The 22999-nt window shown below is 42.6% G+C and overlaps 1 protein-coding gene across 3 annotated transcripts in view; it reads left to right on the forward strand.

Annotated features, from left to right (window-relative positions):
• LOC119660763 (ATP-binding cassette sub-family G member 1) overlaps positions 1 to 22999 on the forward strand; it is a 221887-nt gene that overhangs the window by 185991 nt on the left and 12897 nt on the right. For all 3 annotated transcript variants that reach the window (XM_038069546.1, XM_038069531.1, XM_038069536.1), the window contains exons 9-11: positions 2757 to 2925; positions 4584 to 4684; positions 15108 to 15263. In XM_038069546.1, the coding sequence (XP_037925474.1) occupies positions 2757 to 2925; positions 4584 to 4684; positions 15108 to 15263 (426 nt within the window). The remainder of the gene's footprint in view (positions 1 to 2756; positions 2926 to 4583; positions 4685 to 15107; positions 15264 to 22999) is intronic.

Raw genomic sequence — 22999 nt, forward strand, 5'->3', positions numbered from 1 at the left:
ATGAGGATATCCGCGATCGTTATGGGGTTGCATCGATCATGGAAGAATTGCGACAAAGGCGTCTTCGATGATATGGCCAAGCAACCGGAACAACGGTGGCTTGATACACTGGATGCGGATTTAAAAGCCTCGAGATTGCATCCAGATCAGGCATTTGATAGAGCCAAATGGCGAAACCGATCACGACGAACCGACCCCGCTTGGGGGGTGGGGGGACAAAGGCTGAAGAAAAAGAAGAAGAGAAGATGAGTGAAAAGTTCGCTATATTAAGTGGGCACAAACCTGCTAACCAAATACAGACTACTTTACGTAGGTATTCCGCTGGTGCACTTCCTTTAAGTTTAGAAGCTAAAACGTGAAATCATTCGCGTGCATCCTTCAACGACATTGCTGAAATTTTCCTAATCAGTCGACTGATTTTCGAATCAGATGCCCAACTTTAGAACATTCCCTGGGGGAAAACATTGATCGCTTTCAACGTGGCCCAGATTTCATTGCCCACCGGCTCTTCCTCATTCACAGACATCGCTGAGAATAACTTGATCTCGAATAGACTCTTGGGCATCCTGACATAACTGGAGTCCAAACCAGCCAAGTTGCCCCTTTGCGCCACTAATAACCATGTGTCAGACTTGGTTAAAAAGATCAAAGTCGGTACCGTGCGTTAGTAGTTCGGCATCACGGTACTATTACTGATTTTTAATGTTCCCAATGTTTTTCATTGCGGAAACATATTCTCCATTTTTTTCGGTCAACTCTAAAGTTAAACTTGTCACCTTCAAATAGAAAACCGACCCCCAAGAACTCCTCCCAAGAAGCGGTTGAAGTTGGTTTGAACCCGTACATTGCTATTACATATTTTTTTAAACTTCTTTAAGGGTATAAAAAGGGTATTATGAATGTTTTTTTAACACCTTCCTATCCTTTCTTCCTCGCTCTGGACTAATTTTTTTAGTGGGGCGGATTTCTAATTTTTGGCCGGGAAATGACGAGGTAAGATAAAAACTTTCCTCCTAAGGTAAAAAAGGATCCTAGATCGCGGCATACGATCACAGATTTCCCGGCTGCGCCCGCGGGGTGGAGATAGTGTGGCGGCACAGCGGAGACGTGAACCACCAACTATTTTCAGTAGTAGTGTTACGATATTTTCGGAGGAGTGCGCGAATGTGATGGTCGGTAATGTCCTCGAAAGTAATCGGAACAGTGTCGTTTACGCAGATGGAAATGTTAGTCGCCGGCGAGGCACCCAGTGAGCCTAGTTTTTTGCGTTGAAATTGCATCCCGTGGTACATTTGGTTGCTTTATCTGCTGCTGCTTGATGCTAAGGGCCCCGGGGTGTGACTATCCGAACGTCCCTTTGTGGAAAGCAAATCTCAACAGTGATTGGGGTCGAGATCTACCTCCCGAACGCAAAGTACTTACAGTCGCTGTCAGTTTGGAAACTCTGTCCGCAAGTGAAGCCACCGTTTATTTTAGGTCGCCGATTTTTGTTCTCGCATTTCTAGATACTTACGCGACCACGGCGCGGGCGTACACTTCGCCCTAGTCCGCGCAGGCCAAAATACCTTATCCCCCTTACTCCCCCCCCCCCCCCTCATTTCTCGAAGCAGCGCCAGCTAGTTCAGCAAGTGATTTCGCTTCGCCTCCTCACTTGCTGATAGCCAGTGTATGACCTGCTCATTCAGTCGGACGTTCGGGCAGTCTTGTAACACGTCGCCGACCGGCCTGATGGTCTCTTCGTCGAGACCGATTGGTTCATGAATTGAAGCGTGTGGCGTCCATTGTGACGCCCTCGAGCACAAATTACGTATCGCGTATCATAATTTTCCCGGATTTTTCCAGTTTTGTTTTGATTTCAGATCTTGGGGCCTTCTATATGACGTGAGGAGAGCTAAATGTGTTCAACCGAATCGCATGCAAGCACGTGTGGACGGCAACCTTTGGTGGTGCTGAATGGTCATGTTTTACTACTTCTCTGTTTTAGGAATGATTTTTTTTTGGGGTTGACTCCAACCAACACGGTTTGAAATTCTAGTCTTCCCCCGCATCTGTGTTTATTAGAAGTCACCACTCATGGCTTGAAATTCAAGCAAAGCACTTATTCAGTTTTGCCTAGGTCCAATTGCTAATACGGCAGGGACATTTATGATATGATATGAGTTTGTCCTCCTAAGTTGATATCATCCTAGGACCTAGATAAATTTGCCTTGAATTACCAGTTACTATAGATTTACTATTTGTGGTCTTGAAGGATTCCTGCACCCTTTCTTTGATAGTTTTAATTTCGAGGAATACGGGGGATATACGAGCCAAGCAATTTTGGGAGAATGGAAGGCAAAGAATGTTGACACTCCTTTAAAAGTCTCTAACATGTGTTTAATAATCTAGATGATCCACTATTCAGTACTTTGTATCATTGTCAATTAACTGACTTTTGAGAGACCTGCTATAAGGACACTTTTAAATTATTTTTTCTATCGTTAGATAGATGGCAACCATCGGGCTATATTTCTTACTTAGTTATTAATTAATTTGTATTTCTGATCCTTATGAGATAATGACTCATTTCTAATTATGAATGAGGTCTAAGCTCTTGCATATCGAACGAGTCTCTTTTCTCCCAACTCTTTTTTTCTGCAAAACTTCAGACAGTTAATTATCAATTAAACTTAAAATACCAAAACCATTAACTTACTTGAAGGGCACAGTGATCTACATTTTCATAAACAACTTTCTTTTTTCTTTCTCCATTCCAGTTTTTGTTGCTTGCACGCATCATATCACATATCTTTATAGCTATAATCTTCGGTTACCTGTACTTGAACGTTGGTCCGACAGCGAATACCGTTCTCGGTAATTACGTTTACTTGTATGGAACAATTTTACTCATCGTTTACACCGGCAAAATGTCAGTTGTACTATCATGTAAGTATCTTGAATTACGTTTATTATGTTTAGCAATAAGAGTTTGGGAAGTCATATATTACGATGTACATAGCTGATCTCATTGTGGTCAATTTTTCATATGGAGACATACGAGGCTGAACACAAAAGAGTTGTCTTTTGAGCAGTACATATTCTGCTTTATTGAAATTCAGTCTTTTATGGAACTTGATTACTTCCTTGGTTTTAACTAGCACTTTTACAATTGTTGATAGCTATGCACTTTGTTTTGTGTTAAAACGACAAAGAAGTTTCGATAGTGCTATTTAAAACCGACGGCGTGTCCCCAATATTAAATTTTAGGCTACAGACTTTCATTTCTGGATCTTAAACTAAACTTTCTGAAGTAAAATATACAATTCGTCCGCTGAGTCACATTTCGGATGGTTTACCTCATTTGCCATCTTCATTTTAATTGTTAATTCCCATGCAGAAAATCTTTAATGTTCGATCTGTGATTAAGTATCAAAATACGTCATAATAAAATGAGTCCATTCAGAGGAAAACCCGTTCTACCAGCCGGCAAACTAGTCGAGGTATTCATTGCCTTACTAGAGACCCACAGATCAGGTGAAAGTATGTTACCGTGAACACATGCAGTAAAGCAGAACCAGTCTAAGAACTGTAAATTGTGTGGAAATTGCATAAGTTGTGAAAAGGAGGTTGAGATGTGTTTTAATGAGTGCATGAGAATATAGAATATATTTTTACATATATTAAAACATAGAAATGTCACTGTCCCTTAAGGAATATTGTGGAGGGGCACGCAAAAATTTTCCGATTTGCTTTTTTTTCTAAATATTTTCTATTTAGCATACTTTCCAATGTCTTTAAATGACTACTTCGCACCTATACCCTTAAGCAAGGACATTTAAAAAATAAACAATATTAGCTATAGTCTGCTTCTATGACTAATAGATAGCCGGATACCATTTACTTTAAATAAATAATGTTCTTCAAAAGTGGCTTTAATTCTCGTAACCTTAATATTGACTTAAAGACACCGCAATGGTTTTTCCAAAAATAGTTTGCTCAGACCCAACATAAACTTGTATCAATACTAATTGGTCAGTGATAAACCACATGAAGCAAGTCTCATTTTCATAATCCAATATTTAACTTCTCAAATATTCATGTTGGAATGAACAGATTCTATTACAGTAATTTATGTATGTACAGAACCTTGGAACTAGTGTAGTGAGACCACTATAGGTAGGTTCTGCTTATGTACTTTCATTGAAGAGCCTAATGAATTTGTGCGGATTGAAATGCTATTTGCTAGGTGATATCAAATTGAATTTGTACTGCGCCCTCAATAGTAACCACGAATCAATTGGCGGTATATACAAACGTTGTCAACATTCAAGAATATCTAAAAAATATGCAAATCCCGGGAATATTTTAGTTGAAAATATCTTAGCATTACCTAAGAATTTTATCAAGAAACGGTTCAGTATCTATTAGCTTTCTAACGAAAGTCTTCCACATGATCAGCTTAAATTTTTTTCAGCCTTTTTATGATTATTTATTTGGAATCACTAAACTGGCGCCATATCCATATCCATTTTTTCGAAAATATGTGCAAACCACTTCATAGAAATATAATTTCAGCAAACTAAAGCCTTGGTCTTTATTTCCAGTTCCGCTTGAAATTGAAATGTTACATCGGGAACACTTTAATCGATGGTACAAGCTTATTCCTTACTTTTTATCAACGATTTCGTTTGAAATACCATTTCAGGTAAGTCAACATTAACATATTTATGATAGTGATATAGCATATAAATAAATAATAAATTATTTAAATACTTGAATGAATATATTATATATAATTATATAAATATAAAAATTCAGGATAAACGCGAAAATTAAGATCACATACTACTATAACATACATACACTACGCATTGCTAAAATTGCAGTACATATTTACATTTGTGTTGAATATATCTTTAATAAAATATTTGAATTTCAAAGCGGTAAAGATTCATCTCAAAGTAATGCAAATACGACAGGTAATAGGTATCATTGGCACTTCTTTGACACAACATAAGCTAGTAATTCTTTGAGCATACCGCTGTCATAGAAAAGCTGTTGTGATCTTGAGATTAAGCTGTATCTATAAATAGATAGCGCCATGTGCGTATGCTGACGATGTTAAGAATTATAATTCATTAGAATGATAGAAAGCAAACAACATGGTTATTATCTCATTCCATCCTACAACCATGAAATGTGAAATATCTTTCATTATAAATACATATTCAAAACGAAGGTTATTGATGACGTCTATGAGTAGAAATAATTTCGACTGGACCACCTGCGCTTGTAAAAGCAATGAAAGTTTCTATTTCGGTATTTCAGGTAGGTTAGTAATTCAGGTATGATTTTCAAGTTCAAATTCGCCTGGGTATACATATGGGATTACGTTATTTTGTTCATTAGCAAAAAGCACCAAGAGGTTGTGATAGCTCTTTGAAGTTCCTGTAGTAGAGAGATCCTCGGTTTACAGCGTTTGCCTTCTATTTACATAGCGATTCTTGGCCTTCCGAAATCTCATATCCATTTAAATGGTCTTGACATGTGCTGCCTAAACAGTTCCCTCAACATCTTTCTCTTCGCAGTGCTACAGCCCGTTTGGGTCTTAGTGTCCTTTAGCATTTGCCTCCACCGGTCTCAGTCCAGTGACCGCCTCTTAAAATTCATGCACCTGTCAGGATTTAACCGTCAGCGCTGATTCCGTCTTCCGTCACTTTTTTTCTCATGAATCGTCCATATGCTGTAGATGACCAGCCCAGTTAATTTTTGCGGCTAGATCATAGTCAAGTCTTTGGGCTGCCCATAGATTTCATACAGCTCGTTGTTTTATCTTATGTACCACTCATCTTCTACGCGAACTGCTCCTAATATTCTACATAGGGTCTTCCTTCCAAAGATATTCAGAATTTTTATTACTGCCTGAATTATTTTGCACGTTTCCAGGTCTGATGATCGTTTTGTAGATGCGAAAGTTCATTTTCCTGTGTCTACAGAGGGGAAACTGGGAAAACCGAATAATAAGTGTTATTCGCCAACTGAGTTCATTTCAATTTCAATTGGAAATTTGATTTGCGTCCTTTGACGGATTTCTTCCAAGGTATGAAAAATTATCATTTCCTAAATATTTGGTAAACGTCAACATTATACACATTTCCACTTTACTCCGTGCAGAAAAGTACGTACGTAAGTTAAAAACCGCTGGTAGCCAGGTACATACATGTCTGTTATATCGTTTACTATCCGAATATGTTTCCTTCGAATAATTAACATACACAAATAGCCAAAAAAAATCCAAAACAAGAAACGTCCCAATGGACCCCCTCCTCTCATATAAGTTCACTTTATATGATGATGACGTCGTACACGTCTTAGGGTGAAATAAATTTACCTGAAATGGAAACTTTGACCTTCTTTAATTTTGTTAAAAATAGTTGGATTGCCTTCAATCTTTTCAGAATTATGTCCTATATTATCGCCTATACCGTCAAATTTTGTATTTCTGGGATGAACTTAAGGGGGGGTTCCCGGTAAATTCCTAAAACATGGTAATATACTGTTATTAAATTTATTAGGGCATATATTGGAACGGTATGTATTTTGAGGCCTAAATTTGATATAGGTGCATAACTGTGATTTTTTCAGATTTATCGGGTGGATAGGTTCTGAAAACGAAACAAGTTTCACTTTTTGAGGCACACATTTTAAGCCCTATCTCCCTTATGTTTTACCCAATATCAGCAATAAGACCAGTTTCGAAGTACTATTCAAGCCCTTTCATTTGATATCCCATATTCGGTGAAAAGAAAAATTCTTTTCGCATATAGCATGAAGCCCCGCTTCAAACTTAACACAAAATGGCGCCACTCTCTGCATGTGAAGAAGCACATAGATCCTAAACCTTAAAACATAATACTGAGTTTAGTTAATCTATTCCTGAAAACATATTTTATCCCGATATCTTCTCATATAAAGTTAATAGTTGTAGATGATTAAATTTTGGAAATATCTCAACACACTATTCAAGTTTAACCTGAGAGTGTACTGTAAAAACACGAGTTTTGAAAGAAGATGCGAAACTAGTTCCGTCTAAATTTTGTAATGATTAAGACAGTAATCGTAAGTCAGTTTGATGCATTTCGTGCCAATTTACTGTATCCTGACCTTCATTCAATGTCTGAAATTTTCAAAATTTAAGGATATGACTTTCTGTTTACTCAATTTTTCTCAGTGGGTAAGCTTTTTCCTCTTGGTCCCCCGCCCGTATTTCAAGATTCATTTATCCACCTGGCACACTATTTGCTTAGTTTTCGGCGTATCCGCCGGGCGCGTGCAGTGCTCGTTCATGTGATGCCTGGAATCGAATATCACTCCGCCACAATCTCATGCGCATGCCATTATTGTCAAATTGTTAAGGTATAGATTCGAATTCTGTTCTTTTATAATACATTGTAGTAGTAGATATCACAATAGCTGAGCTAGTCGTGAATGGGCCATTATTGTCCGCTCATCCAATCTCAAAACTCACAATATTGGATCTCGGTAGCCTTGCATCGCGTTTTTTAGTATTTTTTTCGTCATATTATGTTTTTTGTTTTGGACATCCGCTCAATTTTAAATTTTTGTGTAAAACAAAACCTTATTAAAATCCGTTTACTGTCTGTCTGTCTGCCCATTACACGCATTTTCCTCGGGGACGATTCTAGCGATTCACACCAAATTTGGTGGATAGGTGGGAGCTGTAAACGCTTACGCACACAGTGAGTTAATAGTTCCTCATGCATGCAAAAGAGGGTTAAGTAATTAAGATTACTTATATTTTTATTAAAATATTTAAGCGAACTCAATGCGAATTCTATACAGCAAACTCAACGCGAATTCTATACAGCAAACTTAACTCAAATTCTATTTTTTTAATTCAAAAAGGACTTCCATATTCTTTAGCAATTTTCAACTTAATAATTAAAAATCAGTGACATGTCTGAAAAACATAATTACTGCGATCTTCCACTCCCTTGGCGTGCTACGCAAAGTGGATAGATCCGCGCCATCTATTCGCTCGCACTCGCAACATTCGAAATAAATTTCGAATGCTGCGAATCCTGCCGCGCCACATCACTCCGCCCCCAGATGAAACCTAGGGGGTTTCAGCGACTGATCCCCGAACTTCGTTCGCCGTTAATCCACAAAGCGGACACGACGTTGCTTCGGGGCGCACGCGGGTTTCAGCCTGGACAAAGAGACCGCCTTTTTGTGACCACCGATCTCGAGCTGGAAGAAATGTTCTCCCCGCTCGAGAACGCGGTACGGGCCCTCATATGGAGGCTGCAGCGGCTTCCGGACGGCATCTGTTCTGATCAGCACATGCGTGCATGTGTCCAGTTCCTTGGGCGAACAAGCAGGTATGGACGAGTGTCGAGTGGGTGGTGGCGCCTTGATGCGCCGGAGATTGTCCCTCAGCAGACGCACCAACCCCGACTCCGTGAGACCCGATCTCTTGTCGAAGACCGGATCGCTTGGGAGTCTTGGGTTCTCCCCGTAAACCAGCTCCGCGGGGCTGGCAGCAAATTCCTCTCGGCGGGTTGTACGAAGGCCGAGTAGGACGAGAGGCAAGACTTGCGTCCAGGACGGGTCGTCGCGTGCCATAATGGCGGCTTTCAGCGTCCGGTGCCAACGTTCCAACATCCCATTGGATTGTGGGTGGTATGCCGTAGTCCGCTGGCGTTTAAAACCAAGGAGTTTGCCTAACTCGGAGAAAAGGGTGGACTCAAATTGCATTCCCTGGTCAGTGATGACCACTGCAGGGACGCCAAAGCGAGGTATCCACTCTCGACAGAGGGCTTCAGCACATGATTGCGCCGTAATGTCTTTCAGAGGTATTGCCTCAGGCCACCGCGTGAACCTGTCGATGATTGTGAGGCAATACTTATAACCGTGCGAGTCTCGCAAAGGCCCTATTATGTCGAGGTGTATGGTGTGGAAACGCTTGGTAGTGCGGGGGAATGAGCCCACTTCTTTCCTTACATGCCTGGAGACTTTACACTTTTGGCATGCGATGCACTCTCTGGCCCAGGAATTGATATCCTTGTTCATGGAGGGCCAGAAGTATTTTCCGGTGACTAACCGGTTTGTTGTCCTGATGCCGGGGTGCGCCAAGTCGTGAACTGCGTGGAACACTTCCTTGCGAAATGTGACCGGAATGTATGGCCGAGGTCCCTTTTCCGAGTCTTCGCAGCAGAGTGAGAGGTTTGAGCCGAAGATGGGCAACTCCCGAAATTTGTATTTGGGGTTGGACCTGAGGCTCTGAAGTGCTGCGTCATCCACTTGCGCCTTGGCAATAGCCGAGAAATCGAGTGAGGCGGGGATGTTAACTTCGGAGACACGAGACAAAGCGTCAGCAACAATGTTGTCCTTCCCGGACACGTGCTGGATGTCCGACGTAAACTGGCTTATGAAGCTCAGGTGTCGAAGCTGACGAGGGGACGCTTTGTCGGGCTTCTGTTTCAAAGCGAACGTGAGAGGCTTATGGTCCGTGAACACTGTGAACGGCCTGCCTTCTAGGGAGAAACGGAAGTATTTGATGGACAGGTATGCGGCGAGCAGTTCGCGATCGTAGGTGCTGTAGTTCCGTTGAGCGGGATTCAACTGCTTCGAGAAGAAGCTCAACGGCTGCCAAACTTGGTCCACCTTTTGGTGAAGGGCAGCACCTACTGCGATGTCAGAGGCATCAACAAAAACGGCTAGGGGTGCATCTTGCAGAGGGAATGCCAAGAGTGTAGCGTCAGCCAGTTGTTGACGAGATTTGTCAAACGCGCAGATAGCCTCTTCAGACCACACGATCTCTCGTGTGTCCTTAGTTTTGGGGCCAGACAAGTACGCGTTCAAAATGGACTGGAGATGGGCGGCCTTGGGCAGGAAACGACGGTAGAAGTTTAGCATGCCCAAGAACCTCCTCAACTCCCTCACTGTCTTTGGACGCGGGAAGCTTGTTATCGCTTGCACCTTGTCTGGGTCGGGCTGTATTCCTTCAGGGGAAATGAAATGGCCGAGGAATCTCACCTGTTGTTGAAGGAATTTGCATTTCTCAACGTTTAGGACTAAACCGGCCTCAAGGAGACGTTGAAAAATGCACTCGAGATGGGCTAAGTGCTCCGACTCAGTGGAAGAAGCGACCAAAACATCATCCAAATATACGAAACAGAATTCGAGGTTTCGCAGGACTGAGTGAATGAACCTTTGAAAGGTTTGCGCCGCATTGCACAATCCGAAAGTCATTCGGGTGAACTCGAAGAGTCCAAAGGGTGTGCATATTGCCGTCTTTGGAATGTCTTCAGGAGCTACTGGAATTTGGTGATAAGCCTTGGTTAAGTCCAAGGTCGAAAAGATGCGGCAATTTGCGAGGTGATGCGCAAAGTCGTGGATGAGTGGAATTGGATATCGGTCAGGAACAGTCTGTGCATTTAGCCTTCTGTAATCCCCACATGGGCGCCATTCGCCGTTTGGCTTAGGGACCATATGCAGTGGGGAAGACCAACAGCTGTTTGAGGGCCTGCAGATACCCTGTTGAACGAGTTGTTCAAACTCTTTCCGTGCAATTGCCAGTTTCTGAGATGGTAGAGGACGCACCTTCGAGAAGATCGGGGAACCAGTAGTGATAATGTGGTGCTGCACATTGTGCTTCACTGGTTTGGAGAGACTACAGTTGGTAGTAATCTGGCTGAACTTTTGGAGAAGTGCCCGAACACGAGAGTCGGTAATGTCTTCTAAAAGAACGGAAAGATTATTGCCTGGGTGAGATACCATATGTCCCGACGAATTAAGGTTGGTCGTGGAATCTATAAGAGACTTGTTTTGCAAGTCCACCAGCAATCCATAGTGACACAGGAAGTCTGCGCCTAGTATGGGGAAGCTGACATCCGCCAGGATGAAACGCCACGAAAACGTCCTACGCAAGCCAAGACTCACGTCCACTTGCCTATATCCGTAAGTATTGATGCGGGAGGAATTTGCTGCCGCAAGTTTGAGCGGTTGAGGGAAAAGTTGATGATGCTGGGGTACGGGAAGAACCGAAACCTCCGCACCCGTGTCGACGAGGTAGTTGCGCCTGCTGAGGGGGTCGAAAATAGTTAGGCGACGTGGCGCTGCGTTCTGGGTGGCCGCCGCCAAGACCCCCCGCGGACCTAGTTTTTTGCGGTAGGAGAGAATCTACACGGTAGCGTACATCTTGTCGCTTTATCCCCGAATCTGCGGTGGTACCAGCAAATCCCTGGGTCCGTGGACTGTCTTGACGACCTGCTACCTGATCGCCCTTTTCGGATGGCAGACCGCGAGCGTGCTCGCGATCTGGCGCCCGAACGCTGAGCGTCCAACGTCGCCCGCATCTCGGCCATACTGGCTGTTAAAGCAGCAATCTCGCGCCTCAATTCACCCACCTCATCCGACGGTGGTTGAACGGCCGCCAAGGTTGGGCGTACGTACACCTCCTGAACCTGGTCGGCCGTCGCTGCCAGTTCCTCCAAGGAACCGGAGACGCAAGCGAGGATCGCCTGGGTGCCCTCCGGGAGCCGACGCAGCCAGAGCGACTTGATGAGGTCGTCGCCAATCTTGCTCCCACCCAATTGCCTCATTTCACGAAGCAATTGGCTGGGAGTTCGATCACCCAACGTTAAACCTGCCAGCAAGTGGTCTAATTTTGCCGACTCGCTTGCCGACAGGCGCCTGATCAACTCGCTCTTGAGCTGCACGTACGATGTCGACTTCACCACGTCGGACACCAGAAGTATGGACTCTTCGTCCAGGCCGACCACCGCGTAGTTGAAACGGGTCGCGTCCGATGTGATGCCGGACATTTGGAACTGTGCTTCCAAATGCACGAACCACAGTTCGGGGTTCCGCCGCCAAAACGGAGGAACGCGTACGGCGAGGGCGGTCACTTGCGGGTCTGATGGGCCTGCCGTGTCTTTATTGTCAAAAGACATTTTTCTTACAGAGAAGTACGAGATTGAGATGTAAACGCGGTGAGTTTATACTGAAACGCGGTGAACTTTACACCGACACGGCAGGCCGCACCCACAAATGCACGCACGAAACGAGAAAAAAACGAAGCGGACGCTATCCAGCGCAGACCAAAAACACCACCTATGAGAATGGAGGACTCGCGATGCTAAACACCTGCACGCCGTCTCTTGCAGCGATTTCAATTTTTTTTTATTACTATTTTTTTTTAACTGAATAAATATTATATATAAATGAATAATAATTTCACTTAAGTATACTCCTCGACGGCGGTGCTGGTCGAGTTTGTCGGCTGTAGCTGCGGCGTTGGCGGTGCTGGGGCCGTTCGTTTGTTGCTGTTGTTGATCGTTGTGGCAATGATGACTAGTCCGGTGCGTGAAAGGTGTTGTGCAGGAGGGCGTGCGTACGGGAAGTCGCGTGAAAATCTACTTCTGGAGAGGGTCCGACGTGTGTCGCGCAGTACACTGTGTAGAGAAGGTTTTCTCGCGTTTTTTCTTGCCTCTGCTCCGACTCGGGATTTGAAGATGCGACACGTTTTCGTGATGTTTACCACGGCACTCCACACTCAACTGTAGATGCGAACGCGTGAAAATCGCTTGCCGTACGGTCTACTGATGTTTTGGAAGGACTTCTCAGTCCTTGGAAGTTCTATTTCTGCCGTGTTGCTCGGACGAATTTTTGTCGTTAATAGAACTTCACCAATGTCGGCGATGGTGGACAATTATTCACTTTTAATATTGACTTAGAGTGAAATACAATTAACTTATAACAACTAAAACGGCGGCACCTGCTGAGGAGGCGGCGATGGTGGCGGAGCCTTCGGCTCCTGCTGCGATAGCGATGGTTGCAGCGGTGATATTGGTGTCGGCTGCGACGGTAGCGGCTACGGCGGTGACGGCGGCGGCTTCGACCTCTGCGGCGATGGTGGAGTTGAGTGCGGCGGCGAAAGTGGCTGCGGCAGCGATGGCGGCTGCGGCTGCGGAACTCTTACTTATCTCCCATCGGTTGTTGCGGCTGCCTGCTGGGCGATTGTGCTTGCGCAGACTGCGATTTGTTGATGGGGATGATGATGTGCTTGAGTTTTTCAATTTTGCAGGTTCTGGGAATTCGGGATCTTAGTTGTTGATGCTGTTGGTGCGAGTTCCGGGGTCACCAATTAAGTAATTAAGATTACTTATATTTTTATTAAAATATTTAAGCGAACTCAATGCGAATTCTATACAGCAAACTCAACGCGAATTCTATACAGCAAACTTAACTCAAATTCTATTTTTTTAATTCAAAAAGGACTTCCATATTCTTTAGCAATTTTCAACTTAATAATTAAAAATCAGTGACATGTCTGAAAAACATAATTACTGCGATCTTCCACTCCCTTGGCGTGCTACGCAAAGTGGATAGATCCGCGCCATCTATTCGCTCGCACTCGCAACATTCGAAATAAATTTCGAATGCTGCGAATCCTGCCGCGCCACAAGGGGTTTACATTTTTTTCAACAAAAATAGTGATGTGAGGTATCAAATGAAATGCGTCGGTTAGTACTTTCCAACGCCAATCTTAGTTTTTACGTTTGTTGGAAAGGTGGCGAGTGCGGGGGCTGAAAGTGATCATTTCTTTAACGGACCCATTCTCAGAAACTACCCAACTGAAACATCTGAAAAAATCAAGAGGCTGCCACTATATGGTACCTAAGCTCCGAAATACCCTCCATATCGATATCTATTCAAATAAAGTTAATAATAATACATTGCTATAATTTTTAGTAATTGACTGCAAAACCCCCCTTAAGTCTGTTCTAGCATCACGAAATTTTGTAACAATGTAGGGTATAACACCTACCAAGTTTGGTGGAAATTGCCCTATTACTAACAAATTTATGATAGGTCACAATTGGCGATTTTTGCAAATTCAATACTGAATGTGGATGATATTCTCACATAATATATTACGTGCTACGTACTAATGGGACAAACGCACACTCAAATGTCCTTATAAAAAAAATACACAAAACCTTTTATACCTGAAGCATCTAGCTTCCGGGATCCCGACTTGTTTTGCTTCGCAAGGCGTTATTTACTGCTACCTACCCAGGCGATATAGAAACCATCCACAGAACAGCACGCAACTACCCGCGTATTATCTGTTATGTTCTCTATGTCCCTTCTCATCTTTTTAAAAGATGTATTTACATATTAATTCCACTATCGCACTCTATGTATATACATTCAAGCTTACAAACATGTTCACGAATGTCGATTTACTTAATAAGCATCCCAATCTGCCTGAATTCAGAGGAAATACCACTATCAAATCTCTCAGATTGCCTTACCCTACTTATTTCGAAAAGATATTATAGTTATCCTTGAACCAGTAACGGACATTTGCACAATTTTCAGAAATGCTACTTAGCTAAAATCGCTTCAGTATGCATAAAACTCCGCATTGGTATCTTTTTCCAATAAACTGATCCGATCCATGCTCGCCATCCGGTAAACTTGTCGCTGCAATTCAATACCATAAGATTCATAGTATAAGACATTGACCTAGAGCTCTTAGTTAGCTACAGCAACATGAAGCTTGGCAGAGATGCATTTCTATTGCGGTTGTGAATGCATAACTGGTTGCAGGCAAGAGTGGCTGACTAAACCTCAATGCAATCGTGCGTGCTAACGTTTTCGATTTCACTCTCAACACACAAACAACAACAAATAGCAGCTGCTTACTGCAGTGGTTGCTTATATTTAAAATAGATACCACTTTAAGCTAAAATTTAAGTTAAATGTGGACTACGTTGTATAGAGCGTTCATAGAAAGACTCAAACACGGCCTTCGAGTTTGTTTGCTAAATTATCAGAGTTAGCAAATCTGAAGGAAACTGAATCAGCCATCTTTAGGTATGATGCCATTATTTGATGAATCTTTTAGATAAGGTGCAAAGAAATAGCAAACAAGTAGAATCTCATCTTCTGTCGTCATGCACACACCTTCATTCATTGTACATTACGACGATTACTAGTATCTTTGGCACTTAGTTGTAACTTAATAAAATGCTTATTTTATGGATGTTTGAAATATGAATTAATGTTAAAATCTTTATTCCTTATATTTACAGATGCTTTGCTGTTCTTTGTACATAGGCATCAGTTTTTATTTAACGGGTAATTATTCAGAGGATTTCAGGTTCTACTACTTTTGGCTGATGGGCATTCTAGCAACGTTAAGCGCTCAAGCCTGGGGATTCTTCGTTGGAGCTACACTACCAGTTAGGGTGAGTTATTAATTCCAATTTAAAATCATTAAATAAATATGAACAGAATATTACTTGAAATCAGAATGTATATAAAATTGTTAAAGTAATTAAATAATAATCAAAAAATGAAAGAAACATGATTGGTTACAGCAAAAATTCTAAATACCAAAATTCCTTTTTCCGTTATTCCTGCGTGCAACTTAGCTAAAAGATTGAATCAAACTTACTCTATAAATACAGGGAAAATGATGCTAATCTATATATACTGTATATAGCAATATTCTGGTCCCAAGCCGAGGTGAAGGAGGAAAGTTTAAGGCAACGAACTTTGTACTATCCTCAGTAAAACAAAAATAAAATGCTGAGATCCGGGAAAGAGATAAATAAAGTATAATTGGAGTTCTTCCACTATGCTAAATCCTACCTGAGGTCCCGCTACAGGTCAACCAAAAAAAAGCATCCAATGTCGTTAGAAACAAGATGATCGGATCGAGTAACAAGCCTCGCAAAAATTAGGGGGTCCACTTCAGTCGACGCGGCAGGACAGGCCCCGGTCATGTCGAGAAATGGGCAAGGGTTCTTGACGCATGGACGGCGTCAGGACGTAAGTAAATTAGTCCGAACAAAACCAATACGTGTCTGCACGCTAAATGTTGGTACCCTAACTGGAAAGACCGAGGAACTCGCAAGAGCCATTCGGAAAAGGCGCATTGACATCTGCGCTCTGCAAGAAACTCGATGGTCTGGCGCCGAAAGTTGCGACATTGGACGCTAACGCGGTAAAAATGGCTATAAACTTCTCTATTTTGGTAGCCCACACACTCAATATGGTGTTGACATTGTCATCTCGGAGGGTTTTCGTGATGCCATTAAAGAAGTCGAACGATTTGATGGTCGGCTGACGAAGCTTATCATAATATTAACTGATCGCAGTATTCATTTTTTCACCGCGTACGCACGACAGACAGGTTGTTTCTGAAACGAGAAAGATGCCTTCTGGCAACTTCTCTGCAGCATTAGCGACTAAGAAAATCAGGAAAAGCATTCATACAGATTTGCGGCTTTCGAATGATATCAGACGACGCGGCATTAGTTATAGCCGAGCGGTACGCAACTTGGGTGAAGAGATGTCACGAATATACATTAGGAGAACAGCAATGCAAGATGTTATGCAATTGATCAAGAGCTAGGAAAGCGCATCATCAATGGTCAGGTGGTAAACCCGATGGGATACGTCCGCGAAAGACCAATGAGCGCGTAAGATGATTCTGATCATTCGTATGGGGGTCAATCGGAGCCTGTCCCCACGCTGGGTACCGCAAATATCCACACAGGCTTGGCCATAATGACTTGCCAACATGCCCAACCTGCCCAGGTGAGCAAGGAGACGCAGAGCATGCAATATTCTATTTCAGTCGCTTCGCGGCGAGAATCCCATGCTTGAGTCGGAAGTCAAATGGCAGGAATTAGTAACATTCGTAACTAATGTGGAAAAATACCTCAGTATAGTAGAAAGGTATAGGCGAGCGGTAGCCATATAGCAATTACAGCATAATTGCTTACCAGCCCCGCGAAGTAATATCTCACGACAGTTCCACAGGGTGAACGGCTGAAGGATGCATGGGCGTGGTTGAATAGGTAGGCGCAGATCTACGTCAGCGGTTTTGCTCATGTCTTTGGTAGATTCCATATCCTGGCTTAGCCGAAAAAAAGAAGAAGAAAAAGCGTTTGGCTAATCCAGTTGATGTGAACGTGGAAGGACACGTCCACTACGCAAGGTACCATATTCTGATTGGGGTGTGACTTATGGAGCTTCCACTTTGACTTGACACCTCTTGACTTAATTACTCAAAAATGCCCCTTTTAGGTAACTAGAGTCTCACCGAGAGAAGGGAAAGAGGATGGGCTCGTTAAATAAATTTCGAAAGTTCGCAAAAATTCATTATAATGTTGAATAACTCCACCTAAAGGTATGGCAGTTAAAATTAACAAACGAAAAAATAAATTTGAAAGAAAGGCGAGCGAAAACAAGGTCCTTGTTTTGTCCCACTGCTGCTTCTTTTCCCCTGCGCAGCCGAGGCAGAGTTTCTTTGAAAATAAAAGTGGTTCTATTAAACTCTACAAACAAGTGAATAGGTATATATAAAAAATAAAACGAAAAAAAGAAAAAAATTTAATTACTTAAGAGGTTGGATGGATGAATGGGATGAATCGTGCAGAAAAGCTTTTTGGTTCACTGCATATACATCCAACTTTTGTCTATCTGAGAGGCCCCACCCTAACCTCTAAGCTTAGAAGCTAATCGACTAAGTGCACTTGATCAACCACTTCTTCGGGCTTTTTTATTCCTTCGATATATACGGACAATATAAGTAATTGTCTGTCTCTTCCTCAGATATACACGGATATTACAAGTAATTGTCTTGTTCAACCTGAAAACAGGCGTTTTTAATTTAGGATTGGTCTCTTGTTGTTCATTCTCAACGTATTTATTACTTCATTTAGAAGCCCCGGTTTCCTTGATGAGCGTTCCTACTGTGTGGGATAGCGGAGATGCGTAAAACATTCATACTTTATTGGTTCATTGTTTCCGAGTCTCTACCATTTTTGGCAGTTATTAGGGAGGTCCTGCATAATTCACTTTCCCGCATGAGTCGACAAAGGGAATTCCAGAAACAAAAAATAAATTTTCTCGAAAAATGCGGAAATCCTCCTTTTTCTGACCGCTCATCGTTAACTGTAACAATTTGGCACGAAGGATGCAACGACACTCCTTCAATTTGCGACGTTCTGGTCATCTACTTTTGCCACAATATATAAATTGTGATGCAATGTGGAAATTGTACGTCATATATAAAAATGGAATTAAATCTTTAAGCAAATGGGGGAGTAAGGAGTTCTCAAGCAGTAATATCGGAGAAGAAAATTTTTGCAAATTCTATATTTAAAAAAAAAATAATATTAAAATTTGAATTAATTAATAGTAGCTATATAATGCAGATACTAGAAATGCTCTGCTGACGGAAAGAAGAGGATGAGGGCAACTCTAGAACAAGCCCAATAGGGAAAGGAGTCCCTTATTCCAACACCGGCAAGAAGCACGGTGAATCTCGATTTACTCATCAACGGCGCAACAACCGGTATCCGGTCTAGGCCTGCCTTAATGAGGAACTCCAGACATCCCGGTTTTGCGCCGAGGTCCACCAATTCGATATCCCTAAAAGCTGTCTGGCGTCCTGGCCTACGCCACCGCTCCATCTTAGGCAGGGTGTGCCTCGTCTTCTTTTTCTACCATAGATATTGCCCTTATAGACTTTCCGGGCTGGATCATCCTCATCCATACGGATTAAGTGACCCGCCCACCGTAATCTATTGAGCCGGATTTTATCCAAAACTGGATGGTCATGGTATCGCCCATAGATTGCGTCATTGTGTATGCTACGGAATCGTCCATCTTCATGTTGGGGGCCAAAAATTCTTCGGAGGATTCTTCTCTCGAACGCAGCCAAGAGTTCGCAATTTTTCTTGTTAAGAACCCAAGTTTCCGAGGAATACATGAGGACTGGCAAGATCATAGTCTTGTACAGTAAGAGCTTTGACCCTATGGTGAGTCGTTTCGAGCGGAACAGTTTTTGTAACCTGAAATAGGCTCTGTTGGTTGACAACAACCGTGCGCGGATTTCATCATCGTAACTGTATCGGTTGTAATTTTCGACCCTAGATAGGAGAAATTGTCAACGGTCTCAAAGTTGCATTCTCCTATCCTTATTCTTCTTCGTGTTTGACCAGTGCGGTTTGATGTTGTTGGTTGATTCGTCATCGGTGCTAACGTTGCCACCATATATTTTGTCTTGCCTTCATTGATGTGCAGCCGCGCCAATTGCTACCTGCTCAATCTGGATGAAGGCAGTTTGTACGTCTCGGGTGGTTCTTCCCATGATGTCGATATCGTCAGCATAGGCCAGTAGTTCGGTGGACTTGAAGAGGATCGTACCTCTTGCATTTACCTCAGCATCACGGATCACTTTCTCGAGGGCCATCCCCTTGCCGTAGACCGTTGTTGATGTCGAATGGTCTTGAGAGTGATCCTGCTGCTTTTATCTGGCCTCGGACATTGGTCAGGGTCAGCTTAGTCAGTCTTATCAGTTTCGTCGGGATACTGAATTCTCTCATGGCCGTGTAGAGTTTTACCCTGACTATGCTATCATAGGCGGCTTTAAAGTCGATGAATAGATGGTGCAACTGTTGTCCATATTCCAACAGTTTTTCCATCGCTTGCCACACATTTGCTCATTTGCCTGGAGTGAAGCCTCTTTGGTATGGGCCAATGATGTTCTGGGCGTATGGGGCTATCCGGCCTAGCAAGATAGCGGAGAATATCTTATAGATGGTACCCAGCAACGTGATACCTCTATAATTGCTGCACTGTGTGATATCTCAGTTTTTATGTATGAGACAGATAATGTCTCGTTGCCAATCGTCAGGCATTGATTCGCTGTCCCATATCTTGAGCACAAGTTGATGAACTACTTGGTGTAACTGGTCACCTCCATATTTAACCAATTCGGCTGTAATTCCATCGGCTCCTGGCGACTTATGGTTTTTTAACCGATGAATTGCATGGACTGTTTCTCCTATACTTGGTGGTGGCAGTATTTGTCCGTCGTCTTTACTTGGTGGGACCTCCAACTCGCCGATGTTCTGGTTGTCCGGTAGCTCATCAAAGTACTCAACCCATCGCTCCAATATGCCAGTTCTGTCGGAAATCAGATTTCCCTCTTTGTCTCGGCAGGATGAGCATCGAGGTGTGTAAGGCTTTATCCTCCTGACTGTTGGTCTGGTGCGGTTGCTCCCTGTACTTTTCTAGTTCGCAGATTTATTGGTTCTCTCAGGCTTCCTTTTTCCGTCTGTGAAGTCGCTTCTCCGCTCAACGGAGTTCGTGAAAAGTCTCTGCGCGTGCCCGCGTTCTTTGAGAATGCAACATTACTCGGTATGCAGTATTCTTCCGTTCCGTTGCTAGCTTACATTCATCGTCAAACCAGCCATTCCGACTCCTTTTGCTGCTGGGGCCAAATATCTTTATGGCCGTATCCATGATAGCGTTCTTCAGGTGGTTGTGAAGATCATTTGTTGATGTTTCATCTCCAGGTCGTCTGTTGACTGCGGTTGTTACGGCATCCATTTCCTTCTTATAGGTGTCGCGGAGGGTTGTGTTATGAATGGCTTCAGTGTTAACTCTCACCTGATTGTCAGAGAGGATTCTAGGTGGTATTGTTATTCGAGCTCGCAGCACCATGCCAACGAAATAGTGATCCGAGTCTATATTGCCCCGCCTATATGTTCTGACATTCATCAAGGCTGAGAGGAGGCGGCATTCGATCAACACGTGGTCAATTTGGTTGAAATTGGTCCCGTCTGGAGAGGTCCATGTACGTTTGTGGACCGCTTTCCGCGCAAACCAGGTACTTCCAACAACCATTTCGTGTGATACTGCTAATTGAATAATCCACAGTCCGTTATCATTTGTATTTTCGTGTAAGCTATGGGAGCCAACGTATCGCCTGAATACGGGCTCCTTCCCCACTTGGCTGTTAAAATTCCCAAGTATGATTTTGATATCATATCTGGGACCGGCTTCGAGGGTTCGTTCTACTGCCTCATAGAAGGTATCGTTCTCCGACTCTGCAGTCTCCTCTGTAGGGGCGTGAACGTTAATGAGGCTTATATTTCTAAACTTGCCTCGCAAGCGCAGAGTGCATAGTCGTTCGCTTATGTTTTCAAAGCCGATAACAGCAGGTTTCATTTTTTGGCTGACTAAGAAGCCTACTCCGAGCACATGGTTTGCTGAATGGCTACTAAAATTTATGGTGTAGCGGCTCTTCTCCAGGAAACCGGTCCTTGTCCAACACAATCGCCGTTACTCATCCCTATGTTGGGACTGGATATCGGCTGGCTGCTTGGCGGCTCCATCTCTGTACATGAGAAAATGCGCAAATCGTTATTCCGGTGTCGTTGCCGGGTGCGTCGTTGTGTTAGCCGTCCAGTCCGAGGCTCCTGTTGTGGCTTCGTAACAAGTTGTTTTCCGTGTACCCAACCCCCAACCTGGAGGACCAGTTGGTACAATTTGTCCTTTTTTTAGACGCGAAAGACTCGCCTTTATCCTTCACCGTCTGCAGCTTTTCGTTAAGAATGAGCTCCCGGCGGTCACCACGTGGAGGTGGAGACAGGATTTGGTAGTAGGACTGTTGGTGTTGGTTCAGCAGGCGTTTCTCAGGTTTTATTCTCCATCGTGGGTACCAATCCACATTTCGCCCTGGGACCTATACTACCCTTAGACCCTTGTTCTTGCAAAATACTGGTTTATATTCGATCCACTTTCATGTTTTGGAACTATGACAACAAAAATCGAACTCTCGTAGACCCTTGTTCTTGCAAAATACTGGTTTATATTCGATCCACTTTCATGTTTTGGAACTATGACAACAAAAATCGAACTCTAATGAAAAATAAAACTGTGTTCAAGAGAATCATAACAGCTATTTCTAAGCTTCTGTATCTGAGCTTCTGTATCTGGAGTGTTCATGTGAGGCCCCAAAGGCCATATATTTGTGAATGCATTGAATAAATGTATTTAGTGATATGGAAGAGGAATCAGTCTTGGCTTTACTTTCGACATTGACTCAAACCAACGAAGCTGGCCGTTCTATAATAGGGTTCATTCTCGGTAATTATGTCAATAAAAAATCTAATGAAAAGTAAAGCAATATCTCTACAAAAATGTGGCTCTCAGAACTCAGGGTAGACTTAACATCGGCATTGTCCACTATTTTGGGAATCAGCTGAGAAGCTTTCCTCATTTCTTTTTACAAACTAGGATTTCTTGTCCTACATATCTAAAACAAAACATTATTTGATATTTTACAAATCCTTCCATTATCAACAAAGTCGCAATGAGTTCAAATGACATTTTTATGGGAAATTTCTTCATGAAACATCAATAAATTAATATTAACTTAGAGTAGATGTATAGCAAAATTGAATGAAATTATTTAGTAGTTACGAGCAAAATTTATTAGATTCGCCATCATAAAAGCTTTCACACTTGAGTCGTTCAGCAATTTTAATTTTTAGTATTTTTCAAACACACGCCTCAGGCAGTAAACATTCTTAGGTAAAAGTAAACTAGTTATTAAATGATGTAACTGGACATAAAACATTTAAATCTTGTTACGAGGTTCATTCGATATTTGAAGGGATAATGGTGTGAAAACCACTATATTTTTGCGAAATGGAGCTATAAAACTTTTCGATGTAATCCTCACGAATACTGATGTACATAATATTTCCCAAATGTTATTAAGCTTTTGTATATCCGCTGCTCGTTAGTCTTGTCGCTTAAGCTATTTTCCCAGAAACTGTTTGATATTTTCTTTGTTCTAAAACTTCTTGCAACGCAAGTGCACCATTAGTGGATATCGGAATATCTAGAAAGTCCTAGCGGTATATTATATAATACGTTACTTGCTTTTCTAGATCAATACATAAAATCGCACATTAAGTAGCCTGAAATCGTCATCAGGTCTTTTGTAAAACATGTTCAATTGGCACTGCACAATTTAGAACAATAACGTTCAAGTTTCGCGTCAATAGGTGTAACCGCATCTTAGATAAGTATTTGGGTCGTAAAGCCAAACAGTGTCCGATTTTCCACAAAATTTGAGAATGGATCAGTGAAAATTATTTAAAAGATGTGG

This window comes from Hermetia illucens, chromosome 1 (assembly GCF_905115235.1).
Source record: "Hermetia illucens chromosome 1, iHerIll2.2.curated.20191125, whole genome shotgun sequence".
Lineage (NCBI taxonomy): Eukaryota > Metazoa > Arthropoda > Insecta > Diptera > Stratiomyidae > Hermetia > Hermetia illucens.